This window comes from Porites lutea, chromosome 6 (genome assembly GCF_958299795.1).
Source record: "Porites lutea chromosome 6, jaPorLute2.1, whole genome shotgun sequence".
Classification (NCBI taxonomy): Eukaryota; Metazoa; Cnidaria; class Anthozoa; order Scleractinia; family Poritidae; genus Porites; species Porites lutea.
The window spans coordinates 35,627,304-35,651,817 of record NC_133206.1 but is presented as its reverse complement, the minus strand read 5'-3'; the positions used below and the strand labels follow the sequence as shown (position 1 = coordinate 35,651,817).

Below are 24,514 nucleotides of genomic sequence, written 5' to 3'. Positions count from 1 at the left end.
TGTTGTAAGCATAACTGTTGAAGATTAAAAAACATTGGTGACAAACAGAACATGAGTTAATCTATGTATTAAACCCTCTCCATGCAATAAACAAACTAATGTTGAGAATAATACAATAATAACAATAAGGAAATAGTTCCATGAATGCTCATTATCATCAGAACGTGTCCTGACCAGCACAGAAGCCAAAGTGATGTGTTATCTACTTTAACCCTTCACATGTTGTGCGTTCATAGTTTTATATTTAGCCACTATAAATAATCCTAGAGGATTAAACGTGGCAGTTTGACAAACAAATGCTGTTGTCTCTTGTCCACTTTCAATAAACCAAGACAAAGTACTTCAGTAAGGTCTGAACTTCACCGTAACACCAAAGGAAGTTCATGCAAATGAAATTATTACAGCTACAGAGGAAGCTTGCAACCAGATTTAAAAACTTGGACACAGTTTATAAGATATCAACTGCCAGTAAAGTTCACTGATCTCTGACAAATTGTCCAAGTTGAAAAATCACACACAAATATGAAAGAACACAAATTTACTTTACTAGTAATACTCTTGTTGTAATGGTTGCAAGAGGTTCTTCTCACTAACCTCAACCACCCAAATCCCAAAATTACACCCCCTCTCCCAACCTCCACCACAAGTAAAAAGCCCAGCCACTAAGGACTCAGATAAAACATGTTGCTACATTGCACATTTACAAGAATTTACAAAGGTCACATTGCAAATGAAGCCTTTAAATGCCATTGAAGACGCACGACATTCTCTTTAAAAAAATCAAAACATTGGAAAATTTCCGTAGGAGGAAATAGAACCATTTAAGGTGGTTGAACACAGTTTTGAGGGCGGTCAGTGGTAACTCGCGTGATAAACAAACAGGGCAGCGAAAAAAGCAATGGTACACAGAAGAAGATCTCTCAAAATCTACTCACTGAATTTTTGTGATTTGGCAGAATTTTTATTTTTATCATATTTTAAATAATGAGAGCTTTAAAATGGAAGTTGAACAGACAAATTTTGTGACACATTTAAATAATTACAGTACAATTATATTATTGATTATCTAAAAACCTGTCTGTCAAAATTTGATCACATAAGTTTCAAAAGGTAATGATTAATAATTATAGTAAGCTGTGTGCAAGTTTATAGGGAAATCTAATGAGCGAATTTTATGTAAACTGAGCATAGGTGAAATTTTAAGGTCGTATTCAATCGTTCATGTTGCCATGGAAACTACGAAAACGTCACATTTTACATGTCAATCAAAATCTTTCAACAGTATATTTTTCATTTGCAAAGTTTCAACTTGTGAGCTGGAACCTTTCTCTTGCCATGATTTGGTAAATGACATCTGACTCACAAACTGCCAAAACTGTGTTCAGCCGTCTTAAAGAGTCGTAGCTCAAAAGGAGTAGAAGGTCAGAACTAGGGCAGTTTCTTATTTACCAAATGCAAGGTAAATCATGACCATAAGCACTTCTAAAACATTTTAAAAAGATAAATGCTAAAGTTATTACTGTTTCGTCTACCTGTAATGGCTACTAACCTTCGAAATAGACGAAATACCGGAGGAAAGCATTCATAACTTCTGGGCGCCATCTTTGAAAAAAGTTTTAGTTCCCAGTCCCCCAGTGTAGCCGGCGTAGCGGCGAAACAGGGGGTGGGGGTAGGGGATTGGGAGGAAGGGGAAAAGGGAGGGGGAAACGGGCAATGAGTGCGGCCTATTCCTCCTTCGCTGCAACAAAAAAAATTGGGGAGAAAAATGCGGAATAGCCTACATACTGACTCTTCTGTTTTACCGAATTAGAATTTTTATCGGGAATGTAATTCCTATTAACAGACTCGAAACTAGGCTCGATTACCAGCCGCTGTTCGGGAAAATGAGCCGCACTCATCCCCCGTCTCTTCGGGGAGGATCAAAGACAGGACCCGGGAGACGGCGGAAATCGAGCCTAACTCGAAACCTGGTTTTTCAGTCTCATTTCTTGAGCTGTCAGGAACAAATTCGTGAGATGGTTAGATGAACATTCATATGTGCTAATCAAAGTGATCAGGAATCCAGCCCTCTTTTTCCCCTTCTTTCCCCTTCCCTTTCGACGCCTGCCCCGCAAGCTAACATGACTGTATATTCAGACTTCGAATATTATGCGTAACGCAAATAACAAAGGCAAATTAACTGAATGTGTATTCATTTTATATTCAGCAGGCGAGATGTACGTGCCTCAGTGGGAGCAGTTGGAATATTACAATTTCCCACAAAAAGTAGTTTCTTACTTCGTTCTCTTCATCTCCCGCATTGTCATAACAGCTGGCTACTCAGCAATGCAAGTATATAACCAATGGAAGATAAACAAAGAAAACAAAGAGTGTATGCAAACACCTCAGTATCGCCTGCTTAGAATACCTAGTGTTTCATACGCGCCATTAAAATTCGTATAGTTAGTTTCTTTGCTGTGCAAAGTCAGGGGCTTATAATATTCACGCAGGGATATCTAAAACATGATGCAAACACCAAACAAACCAATCCAGCTGCTTGGAGATTTAATCTTATTTCTGAATCATGTTTCCTGGTTGCCCCAAAGCCGAAAGTTGGAGTTCGCCAACCACTTTATTTGAATGAAGTTCAGCACCGATAATCAGTTCAAAAGGTAATTTCTGTAGTTGAATTTAAATTGAACATATCGAAATATGACAAAACATGAAACAATATTGGACGTACTGCATTTTTTGTTGACACAAATTCTTTAAAAATTCACCTTGGTATGGTTGTAATCATTTCAAGAGTCTAGTGATAAGTTTTAACCATCCGTAAACTGACATGCTTTAAGTTTTCCCGTTTTTTTTTATCTAGTAATAGACATGCCGGCTAGGAACATTATTTTCTGCCAAATGCGCTGGCTATTTATCTTCCGGAATGGACTTTACGTGTTTCCAGGCTATTCATATTCCTTTTCATCGTTGATTTCACTCTTCGCATGGAGTTCATATACACGGCCTTTATTTCGGCGATCTGTAACATAAAAATGATCACAACTCAGGGGACACAGAAATCCCCAAATAAAGTATTTTATTCGAAAAAACAAAACAAAACAAAACAAAAACAAAGGAAAAGAAAACGAATTAGTCCGCCGTGAAACTGTTACTAAGATTTCATCTCAGAGGAGTATTGAGCTAAGGATCTGAATTCCAGTTAACGCGACATTCATTCGTCTTGAGAAACTCAGTGTTATCATGCAGGCCATGTATCGTGCAGATTATCTCTTCCTGCCACCCACCTGAGATAATGGCGAACTTTCGGATCGACTCGGTTTTCGTTTTTTTAAAGCACCACTAATTTCTAGGTCTTAAAGGATTGAAGGTAACTCAGTGATACATCGGTATTAAGTTCAGAAATATATTAAAAGAGATGGTGCCCAAGGTGATTTGCCGTTCTGTGAAACATGTTACTCTGAAGTACATTCAGTGTTTGGACTGGATCATTATTAACAGGAAGAGCTAGATTTTCAAGGGTCTTGAAATCTTTTTGTCGGAATCAATAGTGAAGGCTTGACAATAATGAAATTAAAAGAGACTTACTTAGTAGTTGAAAAGTTTGATTGAGATTCTATCGAGTCATCAACTGATTGAACTGAGCGGAATGACATAGCTATTAAACCAAAAGCCTTGTGTTGTCCCAGTTAAAAAAGACTTAAGAACTGCAGCAATTATTGGTGGTATCTGTTTCAGTTAGAAAATTGCAATGACGTCCGATTATTGAGAGAGCTTTGACCGCAGAAATTGAAAAAACGACTTCAACAAAACTAGTAAGGCCCGGTTCAGACGCCGTACTTTTCATGAGCCGAACCTAATACCTTGAATAATACCACTGAATTTCTCGAATTGGGTCTTTGCGATTTTGGTGAAACGCTGTTCAGCGCAAGGCACTAATGCGCACTATGTGTAGCCGAGAGATTTTCACGAAAAAATGCCGGCAACAGCAGATTTTCGACTCAGACCTCAAAGGGGCGTGGCACTATAACCACGTGACATTTACTCCGATCGCCAAAAATTTTATGTTATATTGTAGATTGATCTATATGTTATCCATTCTATGTGTTAGACTTACGATAAAAGTAAAGGTGGGGATACCAGAGAGCTTCAAAGTAGGATAGTACCCCCCCAAAAAACTGGGTCGAGTCACCTTAATGCATAAATTCTTATAACGTATTTCGTAAGCAGTTTGACCGAAATGAGCATTTTTCTCCTTCTGGATTACCATCTTATCACTCTTTAATACTTAAACATTGATTAATTTGTTTATTCATTTATTTTATACCAAAGGATTCAACGCGAGAAACAGAGTCGTTGCTGAAGTACGATGTCAGTTTACATCAGTTTTGCTGTTCTGTTTTCAGTGATGATGATAGCAGATCTCGTGGGTAACACGCTTGTTGTTCTTGTTGTCGTAAAGAACAATTCCATGCAGACGCCTGTAAATAATTTGCTTGTCAATCTTGCTGCAGCAGACATGATCGTAGGGATATTTTTTGGCATTCAGTACATCATCACACCGTTGGTTAATCATCCTGAGGGTCTTACGGGGGATATACTCTGCAAGCTCGTCACTGGTGGCGTTCTAGGGTGGGTTGGGGCAGTATCATCCGTCTTTTCCCTGGTTGCCATAGCAATAGAGCGCTACTATGCTGTCATGTTTCCTTTCAGTCGAAAACGAAAGTTGACAAGAAAGAAAGTTGTACAATTCGCCGGCTTGAGTTGGATTCTTGCTCTTTTGTGGGCTGGCATCGGCTTTTTCATCACGGTTTTCGACAAAGAAGTAAACAACTGCGTACACAGCTGGCCCAACAGGATTTATGCCAGTATTTACACTGTTGGGTGGTCTGTGGTGGCTGGGTTTTTACCACTTGGTATTATGAGCTTACTATATTCCCGTGTAGTACACCGACTATGGTTTGCGAACCAATTACACCAGCGGCAGGCTAACCAGATGGCATTAATACGCTACAGAAGACGAGTCACCAAACTTGTTATTGCTGTGACAATCGTCTATGCCCTTTGCTGGATTCCGGAACTCACAATCTACTTTCTGGGTTTCACTGGCACTATTGAGTTGACACCAGTTCACTTCAGTATAACTTCAGCTTTGGTATTTTTGAATTCAACTATTAATCCAATCATATATAGTCTGCACAGCTCAGCATTTAGAACACAATCACGGAACTTGATTTGTTGCCGCAATGGTCGAAAATTCAACCGCAGAGTACAACCAGTACAAAGAACTGATGGAAATAACCAGGGGAACATCAAAAAAGATATTATAGGGAAAATAGGTAGCGGAAGCGAAAACATGGCCATGAAATAAATTTAATTTATTTGTAAACTTAATTCGCGATTATTCAGTCTCGCACAGTTTGTTAGGCGAGTTAAACTCTCAAGAATTACTTTACTTTTTCTTCCTTTGCTCTTTTATTTTCTTTCGTTTTTGTTTTTGTTTTTTTCTTTTTGTCATTTCGCTTTTTTAGCCTAGAACTATGATTAGTACGACTATCTAATATACTTATTTTAAGATTTACTGTAGCTCTGCCATTGATTTCCCCATGTGTAATTATGATGATATTTTGTTCTTATTATTTAACTGAGGGAGCCCATTCCTTATAAGCCCGGTGGCTTCCTCTTGGGCTTCCTCGCCATGAGAGTTTAAGTAATTAGATTTATTTTTTTTTCATTTGTACAATTTTTGGCAAACAAACAATAAACAATAAACAATAAACAATACTCAGATTCAAAAAAGGAATTTGGCGCGTGTCCATGCGCTTTCCTCCATAAAACGACACATTCGGAAAATTTAGGTTCTAGTGGGATGCACTGATGTGCAAAAGTGTTTTTTTTTTTTTTTCATAAAACCCGTTTTTTTACGCCCTTGTTGTCGTGGTCATGGTATTGGAAAGCTTTAAAGTAACCACGACTACAGTGGAAAAGTGAAGTCACACTGAGTCAAAATTCATCGCTCTTTAATATTCCGCTCTAATTTCACGTTCCGACGAGGACGTAAACACAAGACAATATTTTTTAATTCTCCTTTAGATACATTCCTTTAGAATTCCATTCAACTTCAGAAAAATCATTTACCAACATTTGACAAATTGAACAACATGAAATGAGAGCGATGAAATCTTCGAACAGAGTGAATTCCGCCCTCCCGACTCCCTCTGCTCAGGCATTGCTCCATAGCTTAGCTTATATCAGAAGGTTGGTTCATTAAAATGTATGAATGGTTTACTGACAGTTTTGTCAAATTCGTGTTTTAAAATCTTACGGTAATATGTTGACTAAAAATAACTCCACGATGTCCATAGAGACCATGTACTACCAATACGCTATTTCAATAGTTAAAAAATGCTTTAATCCACCACAAAAACCATTGTAGCTTTATCTGTGCTGGCACTACATTAAATTACCTCGTTACCAGGGCTCTTGCCTTCCCACTCCATAAGGAACGGGAAGAAGGTTAAGGATCAATACACATAGTCTGTTCCAGGCTCTCTCTCAGATAGTGGGGATGACGCTTAGGTAAAAGGCACGCGAAAATATGAGCGAGGAATCTGGGGAAAGGGGGTTATCTCGGAGCCTGGAACAGGCTATAATACACAACAAATAAATATACGAGGAGGAAAAACAAGAAGTCCTCTAGTCTACGAGGTTAAACCAACCAAAACCAACCCCAATAAACTTACAAAAAGAGAGAAAACAACTTTCTGGCAAAACCTTTATCCCAAATTGAGAAAACAAATTGAGGTACAAGTGTTGAAGTGTGAGAAAAAATTTTTTTACACATTAAACTTAACAAAAGCAAACGCCCGGTAATATCAGAGAAAAAAGTAACAATTTGTCAAATTCGATGAATATAAGCCAACCAGTAATTAAGAGGTAGGAGATTTCTGACTCCAGACCTCAAAAGAGGTTTACAAAACAAATATAGCACAAGAAACTCATAAGAAATTGTTCAAGTAATATATCAAACATGAGATGCAGTGTTTCATCACCAGATGAAACACCGAGAAGAGAGTTGAAAATACGACGTGCAGCGGAGTATTTTTGACGAACTTCGAGGTGTTTCATCTGGTGATGAAACACTGTGTCGAATGTTTGATATTTCTTCTCAAACAAAATCATTTTTGAAGGAGAAATTAAGGATGCAAATACTAAGCAGTGTTTCATCCGATTTCCAAACACTCATTAAACATTAATTTCCTTTGTATTTTCTTAATGAATTATTAATGAGTTTGAGAATCGGTTATGAAATTCTGGCTCATCAAGATTTGGTAATTATATTCCATCTACACGTCTTTTAAGCTTTCGCTAAAAAATCTTATCAAAAAGAAAATACATCTTAGCAGTTCCGGGTTGGGCTGTTTATTTGCATCTTTGTCTTTTAGGTCCCGTTCTTGAAATTTTCGTGGCTGAAGTAAGCAAACAATTAATTCCTTTATATCCTCAAATGACAGGTCCGGCCATAATTTCTTACCGAACTGCGACTTGGTCAGTCGAATTGCGTCCTCTATTTCACCCCCATCAACGCGCCAAGTGAAAATACACTGAGTTTGATCATAGAATTGCATGACTTCTGCTACTGTTTTACAGGCGCGAAGCTCATGAATCAAGCAAGGAGTGAAGTCTTGGACACATTTGGAAGCAGGACACTGATCTTCATCTACAAGTTTTGTCTTGGCGTTAGAAATGAATGCTCTTTTCCACAACCCCTTGCAGTTGTCAAACTGAGATTGCACAGAATTCTCTCTAGAATTTGGAATTATAGCATCTAAGTCACACAATACGGCGTGTGGAATTCCCAGATCGTGGCAAATGGAAGTTGCTTTGTGAACATTTTTCTTTCCGCTGATCGACAATACTATACAGCTGCGAACAGCTGTTTGAATGCTAGACAGCACATCTTTGGAGTAAAACACTCTTTTGTATGCTGGGTCTTGTAAGAGGTTGTCTAATGATGGTGATAGATCTGCAGTCCGCACCCTTGAAGACCCAGCTTGCAGCCTACTTGTCTTGGAATCTTCACCGGGTTCTGAAAGGGCTTTAAAAACCTCCGCGTTTCCTTCATCAAATAACCTCAACAAAGCCTCTATAAATCTCTTGTCGCTTTCTCCTTCGACCCAAATAATGTATCGTGCAAAGAATATCTCTCTTACTTCTGCTCCACCTATGAAGTGAAGATCTCTGACACTGTAACGTGACCTAACGCGTCTTATCTGGCAGTAACCAGATGGAAGAACTTGAAATCTCCAAATCAAAGCGATTCTTTCCACTTCTACCATTTCCGGCGAATGTGTTGTGGCAATGATACATTTTCTCCTTCTTCTTGACTCTCGCATGAGAATTGTTCTCAAGCGACGAGTTTCTAATGGATGCATTCCTCTTGCAACCTCATCGAAGATGACAGTACGACTCAAGGGCTGCACGACCAATGCGGATACAACAAGTGCGGAAAACGTACCCTCTGACAATCTCTGAATTGACCTGTTAGTTGCTGTATTCAAAATATGTAGCGGGATATCTCCATCAAGATCCAACTCAAAAGCAAGACTGTGGTCTCCTGTGATTTCGTGAAACAAACTCAGAGCTTCAGGAATACTTTCTTGGGGTAAACTTTTTAGGAGATTGATTATAATAAGATTCTTGACGTCTCTATACTTTAGTGAATCCCAGCTAACAAGGCGTGTGAGCCTCTTTTGCACATTGTCCTCACCAGAGTCCATGGTGTCAGTAACGTTTGTTGGTGTACCAAGTTTTACTTTTCGAAGGAATGTCTTATCTGGACACCAATCCACAAGATCAACACCCGCAGGTAAAGGATCATGGACTGATATTGTTACTTCACCATTGTTTTTAATGATCACTAACACTTCATCTTCAGACACAACATAGAGGAACTGGCATCGGCGAGGATCACAAGGATCAAAGCTTCTTCTTCCAGAAAAAACATGAACTGAGGCTGTAATGGAACCAAATTTCTCCCTCAAAAGGTCATCAAGCTGCATGGGGAATTTCAGGATGTCATCAGAAAACCAGGAAAATAATCCCGAAACCCAAGGAACTTTACCCACAAGTAAATGGGTTGAATTCCATGAAGAACTTTCAAGATATCGTAAAAGGTCTTGTCCATCTTGAAAATAGAACTCACACACAGCTTTAGAGTGTGTGGCGTCATCTCCTATTATCTCAAAATCCTCTTCATTGTCAACAAAATCGCTTGCTGCCTTCACTAAAGCTACAAAGCTACTCTTGCCACTTGCATTCTCTCCAACAAGCGTATGAAAACTACCATCGTGGGCTCCATCTAAATCCAGTTCTTGTCGGCCCTTGAAGAAAATCAGATTCTCAACCACAACACGGCGCAGCATGACTCTCTTTTAGCAACTGATCATGCCCGGTTTTTCTTTCCAGTGAACTGTTAAGAAGCAAAAAGAAAGGCACCCATTTATGAAACAAGCAATCAATGTTTTAGGCAAGGGAAACGAAACTTAGTTTCAAGAAAAAAACGCAAATAAAACTCATTTTCCCAAGAAAGGTTTTGGAAGTAGCCCCGTATTGAAAGTGAGAGTTTTTGGAACAAAGTAATGGCCTATCGACGATTTAATCTGCCAACTCAGTTACATGTTGTATGTAATGAATTTGACCAATTTTTCTTTTTCATGTGAAATAACTGTAGCCTGTGCCAAGCCACCGTCCCCCTCAGGAAAAAAAAGGGGGGGGGGGGGCTTTCCCCACTTTTTGCTGAGGGGAAGGGGTGGCTGTACACACACGTAATTGGAATTCTTGGGGGAGGAAAATAAGGAATAAGCCATTCTTGGAATTACCAATGCACCAACGTCATCATATCATATGATAGCCAAATCTAAAAGTTGCTTATCATTCATTCAAAATATTTTCAACTTAAAAACATGTTTACCTAAATGATCTATGTTAAATTCACATCCTCATAACATCTGCCTTTTCCTTGGCAGTTTCATGATATAAAGAGAAATTTATTGTAACCTTCAAATAGAAGTTTCCATCAGTCAAGTGGTATTTTAGCTATTCTTGCTGTGTTATTGGGCCATAGCTTGGCTACTTCTTTCTTATATAATGAGTGAAATTCTCCAGCTCTACCAAGACAGCTGAGCTACCAAGCCCTCTGCACACTGTCCCCTCTTTGGTCAATTATGTATCAGTCACTTCCAGCTGCACCCACCCAGCCCCCATCCCCCCTCCCCACGAGAAACTGCCAGGCATTTGCGTGCCTTGTCGACCCTAGGGAAGAGGCATTAGCAAATTTTGTGCATCAGAGGTCAGGCATTTGCCAACATTAGTTAGTGCTATAACAGACAAGTCAAAGATGGAGATGAGGCAGGCATACAGAAATGATTCAAGGGCCTCGATTCGAGAGAAATTACAACATTGCCAGAGATGAAAAACGTAATGAGAACATGGCATGTCATTTCAATCATCGCCAAAAATAAACTGCATGCCCATCACAAGACTCATTTCCATACCATGAAAGTTTACAACACTCACAATCAAAGTTTCACTAATTTTAAAGATTCTTCTTTTTTTTTTTTTTGACCACTGAAGTGTTTGCTTGTTCCACAGTAATCAATGCTTTCAAGCGATAAAATTTGTGGACCGACCAGTTCTGGAAAAGCTCTACATTAATTTTAATCTTTCCTAAGGTTTCTTCACAAAACATGTGGTCATGCAATGATTCTTATTCCCAATTTCCACAGTCGCGCCTGGGACCACAACCGTCATTATGTGTATAAATGTATCAGTCAAATTGAAGCTTCAGCAACATCAAATGACAGAAGGAAGGCAGATACGCCTTCAGTTGTCGAACAAAATCTTTATAAATACAGCAAATAATTCGCATTGAATATAATAAAAACTGAGAAACACTGTCAACATATTTACTACCAACAAAACTCTCGTGCAATGCCTCAGAAATCACTGCTACAAGGTCACTGAATGCACAGCTTTTCTGTGTGTGTCATGCAACATACAAAGCGTTTTATAAAAAAATCCCACCTACTGAGATTACTACCGGTACATTCCATACCAGGGGCATACACGCGATATTCATGACCATTTCACTGACATTCATCATCACTCACATGAAATCGAGGCTACGGTTCAAATTCCCCACCCCTTGGAAGACTCAGATAACCAAATTCCCTCCTCCCCGGGATGGCAAATGTGTCAAATGCCCAGGGGGGGGCGGGGGGGGGAAGTTGAATGTTGAAGCTTCGATTTGACCGATACACAAATACGAAGAAATAATAACACCGCTTGCAGATTATGAGTCTCGCTGCTTACGCAAGCGAAATTATCAAGTTATTCAGAAACGGAACACTAACTTTGAGTGAATAGTGAAAGGCTTATACTTAATCAAGATCAATCGACAAAATATTTCAAATTTGATAGGGCATTATCGACTGATCGATTGGGTTTTCGATGATCGATCTCGATCGATTTGTTACGTAATGAAGTACGTCGTTCCTCTCCTTATTCGGAGAAACTGAATGATGTATTTACTCCTAAGTCAGCAACAATATACAATTCTCTGCAGATTAGACTGATTTCCCTCTTTTTGGGCAACCAGCACGGCTCTGCAAAGCACATCCCTGTCTCGTTCGTGTATTATAATGACATGGCAGTAGCACTAACCTAACTATTACCTTGAAAAGGGAAAGTTCCACCGATATAGCTCAAGGACCTCAAACAGATCAATTGAAACGTTCTACAGCTTGGCTTGCCGGCCGTCGATCCGCGTTAACACGATTCCACCGATATAGCTCAAGGACCTCAAACAGATCAATTGAAACGTTCTACGGCTTGGCTTGCCGGCCGTCGATCCGCGTTAACACGAAAGAGCAAACACCTTAGCAGCCACGCTTTTAGTGTAGGTGTCCCATCACGCAACGTTCTCTTTTGGAAACGAACATTGCGTGACCAGAAAAATCCATCATCTGGAATTACAAAGAGGGACTTTTTTTTTCATGTTAAAATATCCAAACGTTTTTAAAAGATCAAATTTTGATGTGGGATACTAGATATTTAATTACCTAGTCGTTCGCGTGTGAAGAGGCTTCCAGGGAGAAGGGTTTAAAGATAAAAGGTGGAAGGGGGAAGGTGTCTTCTCGGGCTTTCTCGACTCCTATTCGCCCTATCCCCTATCAGATAAAACAGATTTTGAACAATAAGTAAAAACAATTAATTTCAATACAATGCGATAAAAATAGTACCATCTAATAAAGGGTGATTTGGAAGCACTCAAATAGCAAAAAGGTAAAATATACATAAAGAGGAAATTACATCATTTCCATAATATATTCCACATTGTTCACCGGTGAGGTTGGTCAAATGTTATCAAGATTTAGCTTTTTAAAGTTAAGTATGGTGACTGAGACCTGCCAATCAAAGCATCCTTAATTCTGGGGGAATTATTTATTTATTTTTTATTTCTGAACAATTTTTGTTTCATTTTATTTGTAACTATTTTAGAATCTTTATCTGAAAAAGTAATCATTAATTCAAATCAAATCAATATAAAATATTCGACCCAACCGAGGAATGTCACTGCCAGCATGGATTGCTGGACTATCACATGTTTGTGTCTAACTGAAAAAAGGTTCGGGCAAAGATGGCCAATTCAAACAACAAAGTTTCCATAAGACCATTGACCCCACCCAAAGGGAGATAAAATCATTGTTTTGTGACTGACAGCAGATTAGTTTCAGGGGGAAACAAAAACCCGGCAAAACAATCAGGCCAACACAAAGCAAAGGGGGTGGGGGGGGGGGAGCTCTGGCTAGTACCCCTTACTTTTGTTTCACCTCCACACATATCTCATACGTAGATGATAAGCAAGGGAGTCTCTTAGTGTTAAACATAGTAAAAACCTTTAAAAGCAAGTGCTAGAAAATCAAGCACAATCAATCATTTCAGACCACCATGAAAAAAATTCAAATCATCTTTCTCTTCCCACCAGGCTGAATGTCAAATTAAATGCAAAAATGTTTTTAGAAAAACGCATGTCAGGAAAGTAACAAAAAAAAACAAAAAAATAGTCGAAAATAGTTTCTTTTTTTAAATTGAAATGGATTGTTTTAATTGAAATGAGATGTTTATAATTCAAATGATTTTTTTTTAATTACATGAATTTTTTTCTAATCAAAACTAAGTTTTTTTTAAACAAAAGGGATTGTAAATAGTGTTTTGACGGAATGTTTTTTTTTTAGGTAAATTGATTGTAAATAGGAAAAGTATTGTTATCAATAAAATATGTTCCATATTACTAAATTCTACAAGGATGCTTTATTTGTGCATGCATAATTTTTCTACTGAACTATTATATTTGCCTTACAGTCTTTGCACATGACGGTTAACATTGGCTTCTATAGAATACTTTAAACTTGACCCACAGGACTACACGAAATTCTACTGTCTCAGTGATTTTGCTACCACTGAGTCCTGTGTCGCTGATGCATAAAAATCCACAAAGACGCAGTAATATTCATGAGATGCGTCCCATAGGATGCAAAGAATGATTGATTTGAAGATTTTTGGTAGAATATCCTGTTCATGTGATTTCTTTGGCTGCTGTTTAAAGATGCACATTTATTTCAGTCTTTTTTGTGCTTTAAATATATAGAAGGACTATATTTAATTTCAGTAAACTGTAATAAAGAGTTTTGGCATCTGTCTCCAGATTAACTGTTTGGTTACATAAAAGCCCAAGGATTTTCAATATTTAGGACTCCTCATGTTTTTGAACTGGGACTCATTGGTTATGGACTGGGACTCATGATTTTTCATAAGATGAGCCCACCAGAACTATTTGCAACAAAATCACTGCTGTCTTCTACAAAATGAACATAATTTCGTCCTTCAAATTTTTCACAAACGTCACGCATGCTGACATGAACTGCAGTTGTCATTTTGTCAGCAAAAAGTCAGAGAAATTCATTTACCCCATTTACACTTCACCTGTGACATCTGCCTTTCCTTAGATCATGTATATATCTGCATTAAAAGTCTAATTTATCTTGTAAAACGTATTTTGAAAATGCAACTTTGACTTAACATTGATAAACGCCACTAAGAGAATTGTCAAACATACATTATAAATATCAGAGGGCTGGCAAGAAATATCACAATAAAACAAGAGAGGCATAGACAACCAAATTCAGTTTCAGTGTTTGTAAACAATCTACTGAACACTGTTTTGTGGTATTTAGCTTGTTTAATACCTTGAAATAGCTTCAAGTTCTCTAAGTTACACAGTTCATACCATAATGTAAACAGCACTCAGGTGCTAAGGATCTCAACTCAATTATTTACAGTGTTCCAGCCACGCAGTAGATACTCTAACAGGTTAAAGGTTAACGTATCCTATTATAATATTTTATTTTATTAGTCATGTATTTTGTATTGTAAGTTTTCCTCAATTAAACATTCTTCTTGTCAGAGGCACTGTATGGCGGTGGTGCATACGGTGGAGGAGGCTGTGGAAATAACCAACAAAAAAATAAATTTCCATAAGTCAAATAATAACTGTTTACTACACTACAGTATTTTCTATAAGAAAGTTTGATAAGAATTCTTATGCCAGGAATGGCAAAAATACTTTAGAATATCCTAAGAACATGGCTCACATTATGAAAAAAGTATGCAGGGATGAAAGAATATGTTTTGGAAAAAAAAAAATCATGATCATGTATAGGACTTAACAAGTTATGTATATTATTCTATGAGTAAGAATGTTGGTCAACTAATTATAATTTTATCAATTTCAATAATTCTGGCTAAAATGAAAGTTAGTTATGAGTCAATCTAATACATACAACAAAGTGAATATTTGTCTGCCATTTGAAATTTTCTTCCAAAAAAACCCTGCTGACTTAGCAGCCTGGCTGTGTGCATCTTGCGCCTGTGATCTGGCCGAGTGGGGGGGTGGGGAGAGGATGACGCTCTTTTTTCAAAGAAAATTTTCCAGTTGCCTTCTAAAACAGATATTCAGAATTGGTAGAAAACTAGAGGAAATTGTTCAGAATGCAAAAAAGGTTGCTCGAAATACGAAAAGTTGCCAAAAAGTTGCCGAGCAACTTGTGGAAAGCCCCAGGAAAGGGCATCACCTGTCAAACTTAATCATACCTGGGGGGATGGTACATAGACATTTTGCCCTGTGCTATAAGCTTCTCTTGCCTTTGCATCTATACAAAGGGAGACACAACACACAACATTGTCAAAGAGAAATATGGATGTCGTTACACCACTACGACAACACTGGTTGTAGCCGCAAAAAAACCACAACCTTTCATCTGGAACTACTGTTACATGTCAAACTCATGTACGATAACTAACTTCACAATAAACATGGTTTCTGAATGAAATACAAAATGACAGAAATAAAATGAAGAACTTTCACTAACACTTAAAAATGACGAAATACAGCAAATGATAACAAACTTACAAACACTTGTTTAGACGTCCGGCGAGTACAATCAAAACCAATTAATAAATTTAAAACAAATACAACCTAAAACCTAAGCACAAACATAGCAAACACATTTTTACATGCTAACCACTGCGAGGTCACACAGCACCAGGCTGTCCTTACCAGGCTGTCAAGGACAGCCATCCCCTTGCCGGATGGTGTAAATGCATCAAGGGGTACCTCAGGCGCATGTGTAAACACAGAATAGAAATACTTGTTGAAGGCTTCTCCATCTCCACTCCAACGGAGCTCTGTGGCCCTCCGTACGGAACATTAGCTGGTATAGAATTTGATTTGGTTTTATGGCAGAAGTAACTCCAGAAGCGCTTTGGATTGACTTTAAGCTTATGAGTTACTGCCCTTGAAAAATCAAGTCAAGAAAAAGGTCGACTTAAATTAACTTCTGTTTTTACATTACGGTATCTGAAATCCGAGATCACAAATAGAGATTGCTATTGTTTTTGTTGTTGTTGCCACAAACTTACCTCCATAAGCATAGCTTGAATATCCCTCAGAAGGGGGTGGGGCAGATGGAGCAGCCTGACCAGGGTATGGTGGGGGCGTTTCCTGTTAAACAGCAAGAAACAACAAATATTCATTGTAAAATGTCCAAATTTTGACAGATTCTTCAATGTTTACCTTTACCTGCTCAAGCCCTAGGATTTCACGGTAATGATTATTTCCGGTACCATGTCATTACAGTGATCTTAAAATAACGGAAACAAAAATAGTTTCCCAGTGACATATCCTGATATATTCAGACTGCGGGATCAAAATACACAAATATAGTATTTTTCCACTCAGATTTCTAACAAGTAGAGCATTATTCTTTATGACTCAGCTTGTAAAAAAACATTTGCGTTTTTCAATCGTCCACCATCTTGAATTGTTCCCAAAGTGCATTGCACAGCCGTTACTGATGACTCATGCAAAAAAGATGTTTTACAGTTAACAGCAGCGCGCTTGTTACGGCTTCCAGCACCAAGAAAAACAATGTATGACTCCAAAAGTTTAAAACAATAATTAGGATGTAGTCTTTTAGCGACAATTTCAGTGTTCAAACTGATTATGAGGCCTGAATCTCTTTATGAAAAGACAAGATCTGTAGCGAACATTTCAAATGAGTATACTTCTTTAGTTGGATCGAAGAGGAGTCTGGAGTTTTTGACACTTTAGTGCACACACATTTAACACTTAAATTAACCTTCTTCTGACATTTTAACAGACATTGAAGCTTTTTTGTAAATAATAGTGCACACTGATGTTCTTTAATTTTAAAGCATGTTTAACAACATGTTTCAAGAAAAATGTTTCTGAACATTAAAGAAATAAAAGTAGGTTCCCATGAATTTTCACAGAACTGAAAAATTGTACAGATAGTTTCTCATGATCTCTGGGCAAGGAAACGAAAAATTGTTATCCATGGGATTTGATATCCCAGGGCTTGCTGCTGGTAGGTTTTTTTAAAAACAGAATTAAAGTTATCAAATGCAAATTTTTAAGTGTGCAATGGGTTGCTTGAAATTATTTGTTATTTTAAAACTTACATTTGGCTGGTATGGTGGAGGCTGGCCCACAACACCAACTGCAACAAACAATGATAAAATAATGATAATTTAATATTTTGGGGTTCGTTTCCTGATAGAACCAACATTCTAGGTATAATATAGGTAGGGAATGGTGATAGCAATGAAACTAAGGTCAAAATAGCAATAGGTTTAATTACCAAAACAATTTACAACAATGCACGTTTATCACACTTCTTTGCTGTCACTGCATGACTACAACATGAAATCTCCTAGTTTTTATGTTCATGTAACATGAAATGAAGGCATACACTACCTGGGGGTGGATAGCCAGGATAGCCAGGATAGCCTGCAGGGGGTGGGGGTGGGTAAGCAGCATAATACCCTGCTGGCTGGGGTTGATATGCATTATGGTATGTGTAGGCATTTCCATTTGACAGCAAAGGTTGACCTGGTACTGGTGGAGGAGGCTGAGAACCTGGCCTGTGGGCTAAAAAGAAAAAAACAACACAAAACAAAATCAACAAAAAATAACACCGAAAGAAGTTAAAACTACATGCATACAAAGCATACATAACTTTACTTAATTTTTCAAAATCAGATAAAATAAAAAATAAAAAGAACAAAATTTGTAATAATAATAATTATTAATTAATTAATAATAATTTGTTCTTTTTAATGAATTATTTATTGCTGGTTCCAAACAATGGAAATTCAAACTGGAATAGAAAGGTGGAGATCCAAGGACCAGAAAAGCTTGAACATCTTACAACAGTTGACAGCTGTGCAGGACTACACATACCATTTGCTACAGCATGTTTAAAGTGTTGAGCAAATTCTATGGCTCCACCACTGTTAAAAGTTACTTTAAATGAGCCTCTTCCTTGCCAGCCACCTGGAGGGATAAAACAAGTATTCTCTGCTAAGATAAAAAAGAGCAACTGGAGATACTAGACAACCCAAACCACCTACTTAACCTACTTTTAAACACTTCAAAACTATTTTACTAATAAAGTTAAAAGCTGAGGAAAAAACTATGCTTTTTTATTTATAAAACTTGGTGTGTGTCAAGTTTTTGTTGTGGTAGGCAAAACATGTAAGATTGCCATAACTATATGTATTTTGCTTTTCTTCTTGACTGTATTGTTTTTCACTGGACTGGACAATAGTTAAGAAATAAAATATTGAAAGATGCTATGCTTGATGAGTGGAAAGATTTTGTCAGAATGGCTTGGGATAATTCCCTGCCAGTAAGTAAGTAAGTTTTCACGCCAGATGATCATCACTGATAAAGAGAAGATTTGGGCTTGAGGCACCAAAAAGTATCATATTTTCCCTAAACATAACATACATGTATACAGCAATGAAATCATAATTAATGTCAAACTAATCATAGCTCTACTCATAACAAATTAAGATGGAATCCACCAGGACATTGAGTAACTTTGATTTTCAGTGGACAAAAATCTTGTACCAGAATAATATTTAATATCTAAAGCATATTGCATTCTTCCTTGCATTTTTTGAAGGCTAAAGATGTAATAAATCATCTGTAGTAACACCAAAAAAATTTCTTATGGGAGCCCGAGAAAGTGAATGTCAAATTTCACAAAATTACACCTTACACACTAAATTTTCAGAATTTTACCTGCGTAATCACAATTTTCTTTGGTGTTACTACAGATGATTAATTATATCTTTAGCCCTTGAAAAATGTAAAAAAGAATGCAATATTCTTTAAATTATTCTAAACATACCATCTGGCTCAGAAATTACATCCCCTTTGACATAATTTGCACCAAACATAGGTTGTTTGACCTGGAAAAAAAGGTTGTATTCTGTCTTAAATCCACTTGTGATGCCATTTGCATGAGGCTGCTTACAGCTTTATTTAAAACGAATTGCTTTGATTTACTGGCAGCTGGTTAATGACAAAAAATCATAACAATATTAGTAACATTCTTAAATAAGCAACATGGATGAGGTCATTACTTTGGGATTTTCAGTTCATCAAAATAGGGTTAAGGTACATTTGTTACTGACACAGAAATAATTCAAAGAAAAGTCATGGATAAATAAATTTATTTATCACAATTTATTATCACAAGCATGGCGATTTCGACATTGCTGATCCGAACAGTACGCAAGACCCATCCTCCTGACATGTTGATCACATCATTTCTCCAAAGTCATGGAATTTGAAACTCATCTTGATATGATTTTATCGATTGATAGAGGAGATAAAAAACAAACACAAATCAAAACCTTCTGAGTTCAATACCTTGGTAGGTACAGTCTGAATTCTTCTTTTGCTATGTTTTTACTCACAAAATGTTTAACAGAGGGTAGTAAAAGATAAAGAATGCAGAGAAAAGAATAGATAAAAACATAAATAAAATATCTTTGTATGTAGATGTACAAGAAAAATCTTACCTCAACATTTCTAATGCTATGAAAATTCATTGAGAAAGAACCATAGTTGGATCCAGCAGTTGGTGCAAATATAACCTGACATGGAAAAAGATGTCATAAGATTTGTTGGTAGAGAAACAATTTGATGAAACAATGCAAAGAAGATGGTGTTGTGAGACAGATTGAACACAATAATAACAGTTTTTACCAGTTTAATGGTCACAGCCAACCTTGGGTCGCAACTTGAAATTCTGAGGGCGATAGGGGAGGCAGGGGGGTTCTTTGGACTAGAAATCTGAAGAGGAGAATACGACTTCCAAAAGTTTAGGGTTGTGGGTTCATTCACTTATGTCTTTTTTTTTTAACAAAATTTTTAAGCAATGGGGAGGGTTGAAAGCAAAGATGCAATCCAAGATATGGATAGATACTTCTCCAATTTAGAAAGCTTTTTGTTTTTTCAAACAAAATTGGTACATTTGTAATACTTCAACCTTAATTTGAAAAATCAAAAATCAAAAATTATCACAAAAGGTTTAAATGATGTTTTAATAAAGTAACAATGCCGATCTTGATTGTTTATTAATAACGGTAATCGGTCAAGCTTGCTTTAGCAGAGTGGGACTCTAAAAATGCAGTCGTTTTTGTTTTTCGTTGGTCTTCCCCAAGTGGTCAGGCATGGTCCCAGGTGTTCCTAGTAGAGACCATGGAAACTGGGGATACCTTCTGTGATGACTTCTGTTGTATGCAAATGAGACTCATGTTTAGCATGCAGATGCAGTTTACTTTCCGAGGTGACTGAAATGACACATGTAAGTTGATTGCATTTTTCGCTATTGTGCAACGATGTAATTTTAACTGATTTGAGGCCCTTGATTTTCATGTAATTATGCACGCATATTAAAAAATACCTCAATAAGGAAATATTATAGTGGGGAAATCCAGTTTTGTGGTGTATTGAGGCATTACGTTTCTTAGAATATTGTTGCAATCACTGGAACTCTACGGTTAAATAGATTCACTTTGTTGTATGTATTTGATTGATAGATTTTCGTAGTTGTTAAGATGTGACGTCGCATTGCACAGAAGAGCTCTGGGTCAAGATAGAGAAGTGGTCAAGTTTGAGCGATTATGATATATTTTAACCCTTTGAGTTGGCCATCTTCTACTGTTTTGCTGAAGATTTAAGTTACATGTAACATTCCAGAAATACTTTAGTGAAAAGAGTTCCCCCCCCCCCTAGAAAATTCTTCAGATGGTCTTTTGTCCTGAGAATAAAAATAGTGAGAAATAGTTTGAATAAAGCAATTTAAAAAATCATCCACATTTCCTTGTCCGGAAATAAGACCACTTGTCCGGAAATGAGATGAGAAAAATTAGTTTTTGACGGCATTAATTTCTTTCAGGTGGTACGTCATTATCTCTATAGCAACAAATTATTAATCTGGCACATGCTCAACGAAAATCACAAGTGGCTTGCTGCAGAGGTTTCTCACGGGGCGTAAACAAACCAACTACATGACAGACTAACTACATGAATGACTTTGTAAATGCTAAAAGCCATGCAAGAGGACCTCTGCTCGCAGGGCAAGTGGAGTGCAATTTGGTCTGAAATCATATTAGGCTCCCATGCAGGCACTTTTAGGGCACGAGTTTTAAACAGGCAAGCTAATGTAAATAAACACAAACATAATACAAACAATGAATGCCCAAAGATTTTAATTAATCAACGAGGCTTGAAAGCTATTTAAAATTACAATGGGTAGACAGTAATACCTCAACAATAATTATTCGTACACTGTATGTTTCTAATATAAACACTGGCTGTGTACAACTGTTCAACTCGCTGTTTCATACCCCTCCTTGGGCAAATTACAATTCAGTTTGTTCGCCTCGTAGCATCATTCACCTTTTGAAGCTGGTAAAACTGATTGGAAAAAGTGGTGAACTACATTGGGAAGATTATCAACTGATAACAATTCTGCTATTAACTGTTAGAAGGACGTGTCCTGGATCGTCTTCATTGTGTTCATGATCGACAGCGATCACACAGCATGAAGAAAATTGTATTCCCCTCGATAAGATTCCTTGCTAAAACCTAATGAATAGTTCCAGGAATAGTTACCTTTACAACAGCATGACAAACTAATGAGTAACATACCGATACAGATATAAAAGTGGAACTTTCCTTTGCACTCATGACCGATTTTCGGACTTCAAACCGGGCCCAAACATCAACACACCGAATATCAAAGAACGACTGTTCCCAGATTCAAGTCTTTGAGCGCTAAGAAATTCCATAATAGGTTTATCTCAATTTACTTTAAGCGCTGTGTTTAAAGGGAACTAAACACTTTCTTCCGAAGCACTCACAAAATTTAGGCTGGCTTATTTTTCGCTTCTGCTATGCCGCAGGGCCTGAGAACTGCTAACAAACAGGCCAGATCGAGGTCAAGATTTCATGTCAGAAATAGGCCTTGTGCAGGCAGCAATGAAGGAAGTAGACAAAATAAGTAAAAGTAATGCTTAATTTTATTGTTTCTACCGAAACTGTAATTTTTTCAGATCTGACTCATTGACTCATGACTCATTTGACTCATTAATACTTTACACTCAGTATGGGAAGTTTCTGGGACCAATGTTATGTTGTCGTTCGATCTTCTTGCTATTTTCACCGTCATTATTGTAATGATTCTGTTAGCTTTTCTTTCTTGTTTCCTTGTTTTCTTTTTTCTTCATTAAGGACCAAATAGCTTCTTTTCAATTAAAGGACATTGTTGTGTTTTTGAACTAACTGTTCCGTTTGTGTATTTATTTCATTCCAAGGTGTTTGTGATTGAGTTTGAATTACAACCGGTTGAGAGTACTACACGCAGTTAATAGTTTGAACGTTAAACATGAATTACGATCGAAAAGAGTAAAGCAATTCTGTCAGCTGTGCTGTATCATGCAGACATTTCCAAACGATATTTCATGGTTTGCCACTTGAAAATCGTGTTTTAATTTTTGCATGAATTAAAGCAAAGGAGTAGTGATGTCACTGGACAGCATTAACGGCTGGTTGATTCAGACGTTACCGAGGGAGTCATAACGACCTGAAGTAATCGGATGAAATACAGGCAATAAAATCATATGAGTGATTTTAAAATCAGACGAGCACCAGCTCGAGGTTCAACTTGAAATCACAAATATGATTTCAGATCAAAATTGTATGACAAGAAGTTCAGTTACCACTTTATTACAGCCATTTTGAAATCACAGAATTCAGTCAGTACCAAAATTTATTTGACAAAGTATCCGGTTCATTGAAAAAAGAGATTAATGAAAACAAAGAGGTTTTTACATCTCATTTTGTACCTGAAACAGAAATAATGCAACATATAGCAAAAATGGTGGTATTCAAAACAAAAATGATGTGATTTAGAAGATGAATGATGCGATTCACATGTAGAACAGATGTGATTTAGAGCAAAAAAATAGTGTGATTCGTGAATAAATCACACTGCTGAGAGCCAATCAGATTGCAGGGATCACCAGTGATTTCAAAATGGATATAATAAAAAATTTAATTATCATTCACCCATAAATGGCTTGTGTTCATAAAGTTTGTAAGATGTTTGCTGATAGAGCGGTTTTCATTTGAGTGTCAAAAAGTAATTGGTTTTGCACTTTCTACACGATGCGACTGACTTAAAAGATTCACGCCACCTTTTCATCCAATCAGAAGTAGAACCAAAGCCAATTGTGACGCGCTCGCATGCATTTTTCCCGCGCTTTGCGTCAGCCACATGTAATTACTCCAAGTTTTGATTGGTTCAATGTATTGTCTGTGTCCTATGTGATTGGCCAGAGTAATTACTTTGGTTTTGGTTTAACGACACTCAAACGAAAACCACTCTATCAATATGATTAATGTCAATCACAGAGAAATTGATGGTAAAAGGGATGCATTGTACTGCTTACACACATTATGTGATGACAAAATAGCTGAAATAGTGCCTCAAAAACAAAGCAAGAATAGACAAAAGCAGACAAACAAACAAACACAAGGGGTGACAACTGCATTATGAGGTATATATGCTAGAATATACAGACACCACTTCATACATTGCTGAAGACGAGGACAATGCAATTCTTCGTATCATACCACAGCAGGATTAGCTCAGATCAGTCAGTAGAGCGCTTGACTGCAGAGCGGGAGGTCGCGGGAGCTGAACACTCAGCGTCTTAAAAATGACTGAGTAATGAAGGTACTCCCTTTGCCCTGCAAATGATTGGACCTTTGCGTGGCTCGGATGAACACGGAAAATGGCGGTCCCGTCTCCAGTAGGAGACGTAAAAATAGCGTCCCCAATTAGTACTTTCGTGCTAAATACATTGGCACCCAAATAAAGTCCTTTTTTTTTCATACCGTTTTTCATTACACTCAGCCTCATCCATTATGATCAAGACGTATCCATTCATTGTCATGCCATATACAACTTTAAAACGTGTACAAAATCTTCGATCGGCTTGAAACTAAAATTCTAAAAATGGATACCTTTTGAGTAGTTATGAAAACATTGCCTTTCCTTGAACCTTTCAAGAAGCCTGGAATCTGGTCGCCTTCAAGTGAGAACTCGACGCCATCTTGATGATACACAACACTAAAACACAAGCGTAAGCGTTATGTTGAGTGTTTCACGCCACAAAAAGAACAAATATGTAGCCAGGATCATAACTAGTTTACTTACCAGTCTCCATGGAGAGTAAGTCTTCCATTATTACAAAGAACTTTGTTCATAGACATGGTTAACACTTTTTCGTTATCAGCTTCGGGACTGCTGCTATATTTTGAGTTGACGTCATTAACTTCCACAGCTTGGTAACCGAGCAGGTTGAGTCGGCAAATTTTTTCTTGCTCGTGTCAATCCAGGCCGGCTTACTCCTGTTTAGAACTGCATAAATACATTAAAAAAACATTGGCTGTGAACGCCAAAAAAAACGCTTCTTCCAAATGTAAAATGTACCCCCAAAACGTCGCATTTTGGAC

General features: G+C 37.4%; 3 protein-coding genes across 5 annotated transcripts; 1 reads left to right on the top strand and 2 right to left on the bottom strand.

Annotated features, from left to right (window-relative positions):
• Positions 1-4,360: 4,360 nt before the first annotated feature.
• Positions 4,361-5,362, top strand: LOC140942230 (QRFP-like peptide receptor). The gene has a single exon (XM_073391194.1). The coding sequence runs from the start codon at positions 4,361-4,363 to the stop codon at positions 5,360-5,362; it is 1,002 nt and encodes a 333-aa protein (XP_073247295.1).
• A 1,646-nt stretch (positions 5,363-7,008) lies between these two features.
• On the bottom strand, positions 7,009-12,190 carry LOC140941486 (uncharacterized). Of its 3 annotated transcripts, none has more exons than XM_073390486.1 (2): positions 12,114-12,190; positions 7,009-9,463 (listed from the first exon to the last, which is right to left on the bottom strand). In XM_073390486.1, exon 2 carries the CDS (start codon positions 9,414-9,416, stop codon positions 7,338-7,340), a length of 2,079 nt encoding a protein of 692 aa, XP_073246587.1. In that variant the 5' UTR covers positions 9,417-9,463; positions 12,114-12,190; the 3' UTR covers positions 7,009-7,337. The 3 variants fall into 3 exon arrangements, with proteins under 3 accessions (XP_073246587.1, XP_073246586.1, XP_073246585.1); XM_073390485.1 differs by lacking the exon at positions 12,114-12,190 and adding an exon at positions 11,716-11,825; XM_073390484.1 differs by lacking the exon at positions 12,114-12,190 and adding an exon at positions 11,727-11,825.
• Positions 12,191-14,235: 2,045 nt separating this feature from the next.
• LOC140941485 (WW domain-binding protein 2-like) lies at positions 14,236-24,367 on the bottom strand. The gene is made up of 10 exons (XM_073390482.1): positions 24,216-24,367; positions 24,023-24,128; positions 19,507-19,581; positions 18,831-18,891; positions 17,876-17,968; positions 17,390-17,563; positions 17,095-17,132; positions 16,033-16,114; positions 15,205-15,263; positions 14,236-14,555 (listed from the first exon to the last, which is right to left on the bottom strand). The coding sequence occupies exons 1-10, from the start codon at positions 24,269-24,271 to the stop codon at positions 14,499-14,501; spliced, it is 801 nt and encodes a 266-aa protein (XP_073246583.1). The 5' UTR covers positions 24,272-24,367; the 3' UTR covers positions 14,236-14,498.
• Positions 24,368-24,514: the final 147 nt, after the last annotated feature.

What these genes read in the sequence shown, in the direction of transcription:
- LOC140942230 (XM_073391194.1), top strand. Translation starts at nt 4,361, where the DNA reads ATGTCAGTTTACATCAGTTTTGCTGTTCTGTTTTCAGTGATGATGATA.
- LOC140941486 (XM_073390486.1), bottom strand. Translation starts at nt 9,416, where the DNA reads ATGCTGCGCCGTGTTGTGGTTGAGAATCTGATTTTCTTCAAGGGCCGA.
- LOC140941485 (XM_073390482.1), bottom strand. Translation starts at nt 24,271, where the DNA reads ATGTCTATGAACAAAGTTCTTTGTAATAATGGAAGACTTACTCTCCAT. An exon ending in TTTTCATAACTACTCAAAAG is followed by an intron (nt 19,582 to 24,022) that starts GTATCCATTTTT and finishes TTTCCATGTCAG; the next exon opens with GTTATATTTGCACCAACTGC. An exon ending in CTCCACCATACCAGCCAAAT is followed by an intron (nt 16,115 to 17,094) that starts GTAAGTTTTAAA and finishes GCTGTTTAACAG; the next exon opens with GAAACGCCCCCACCATACCC.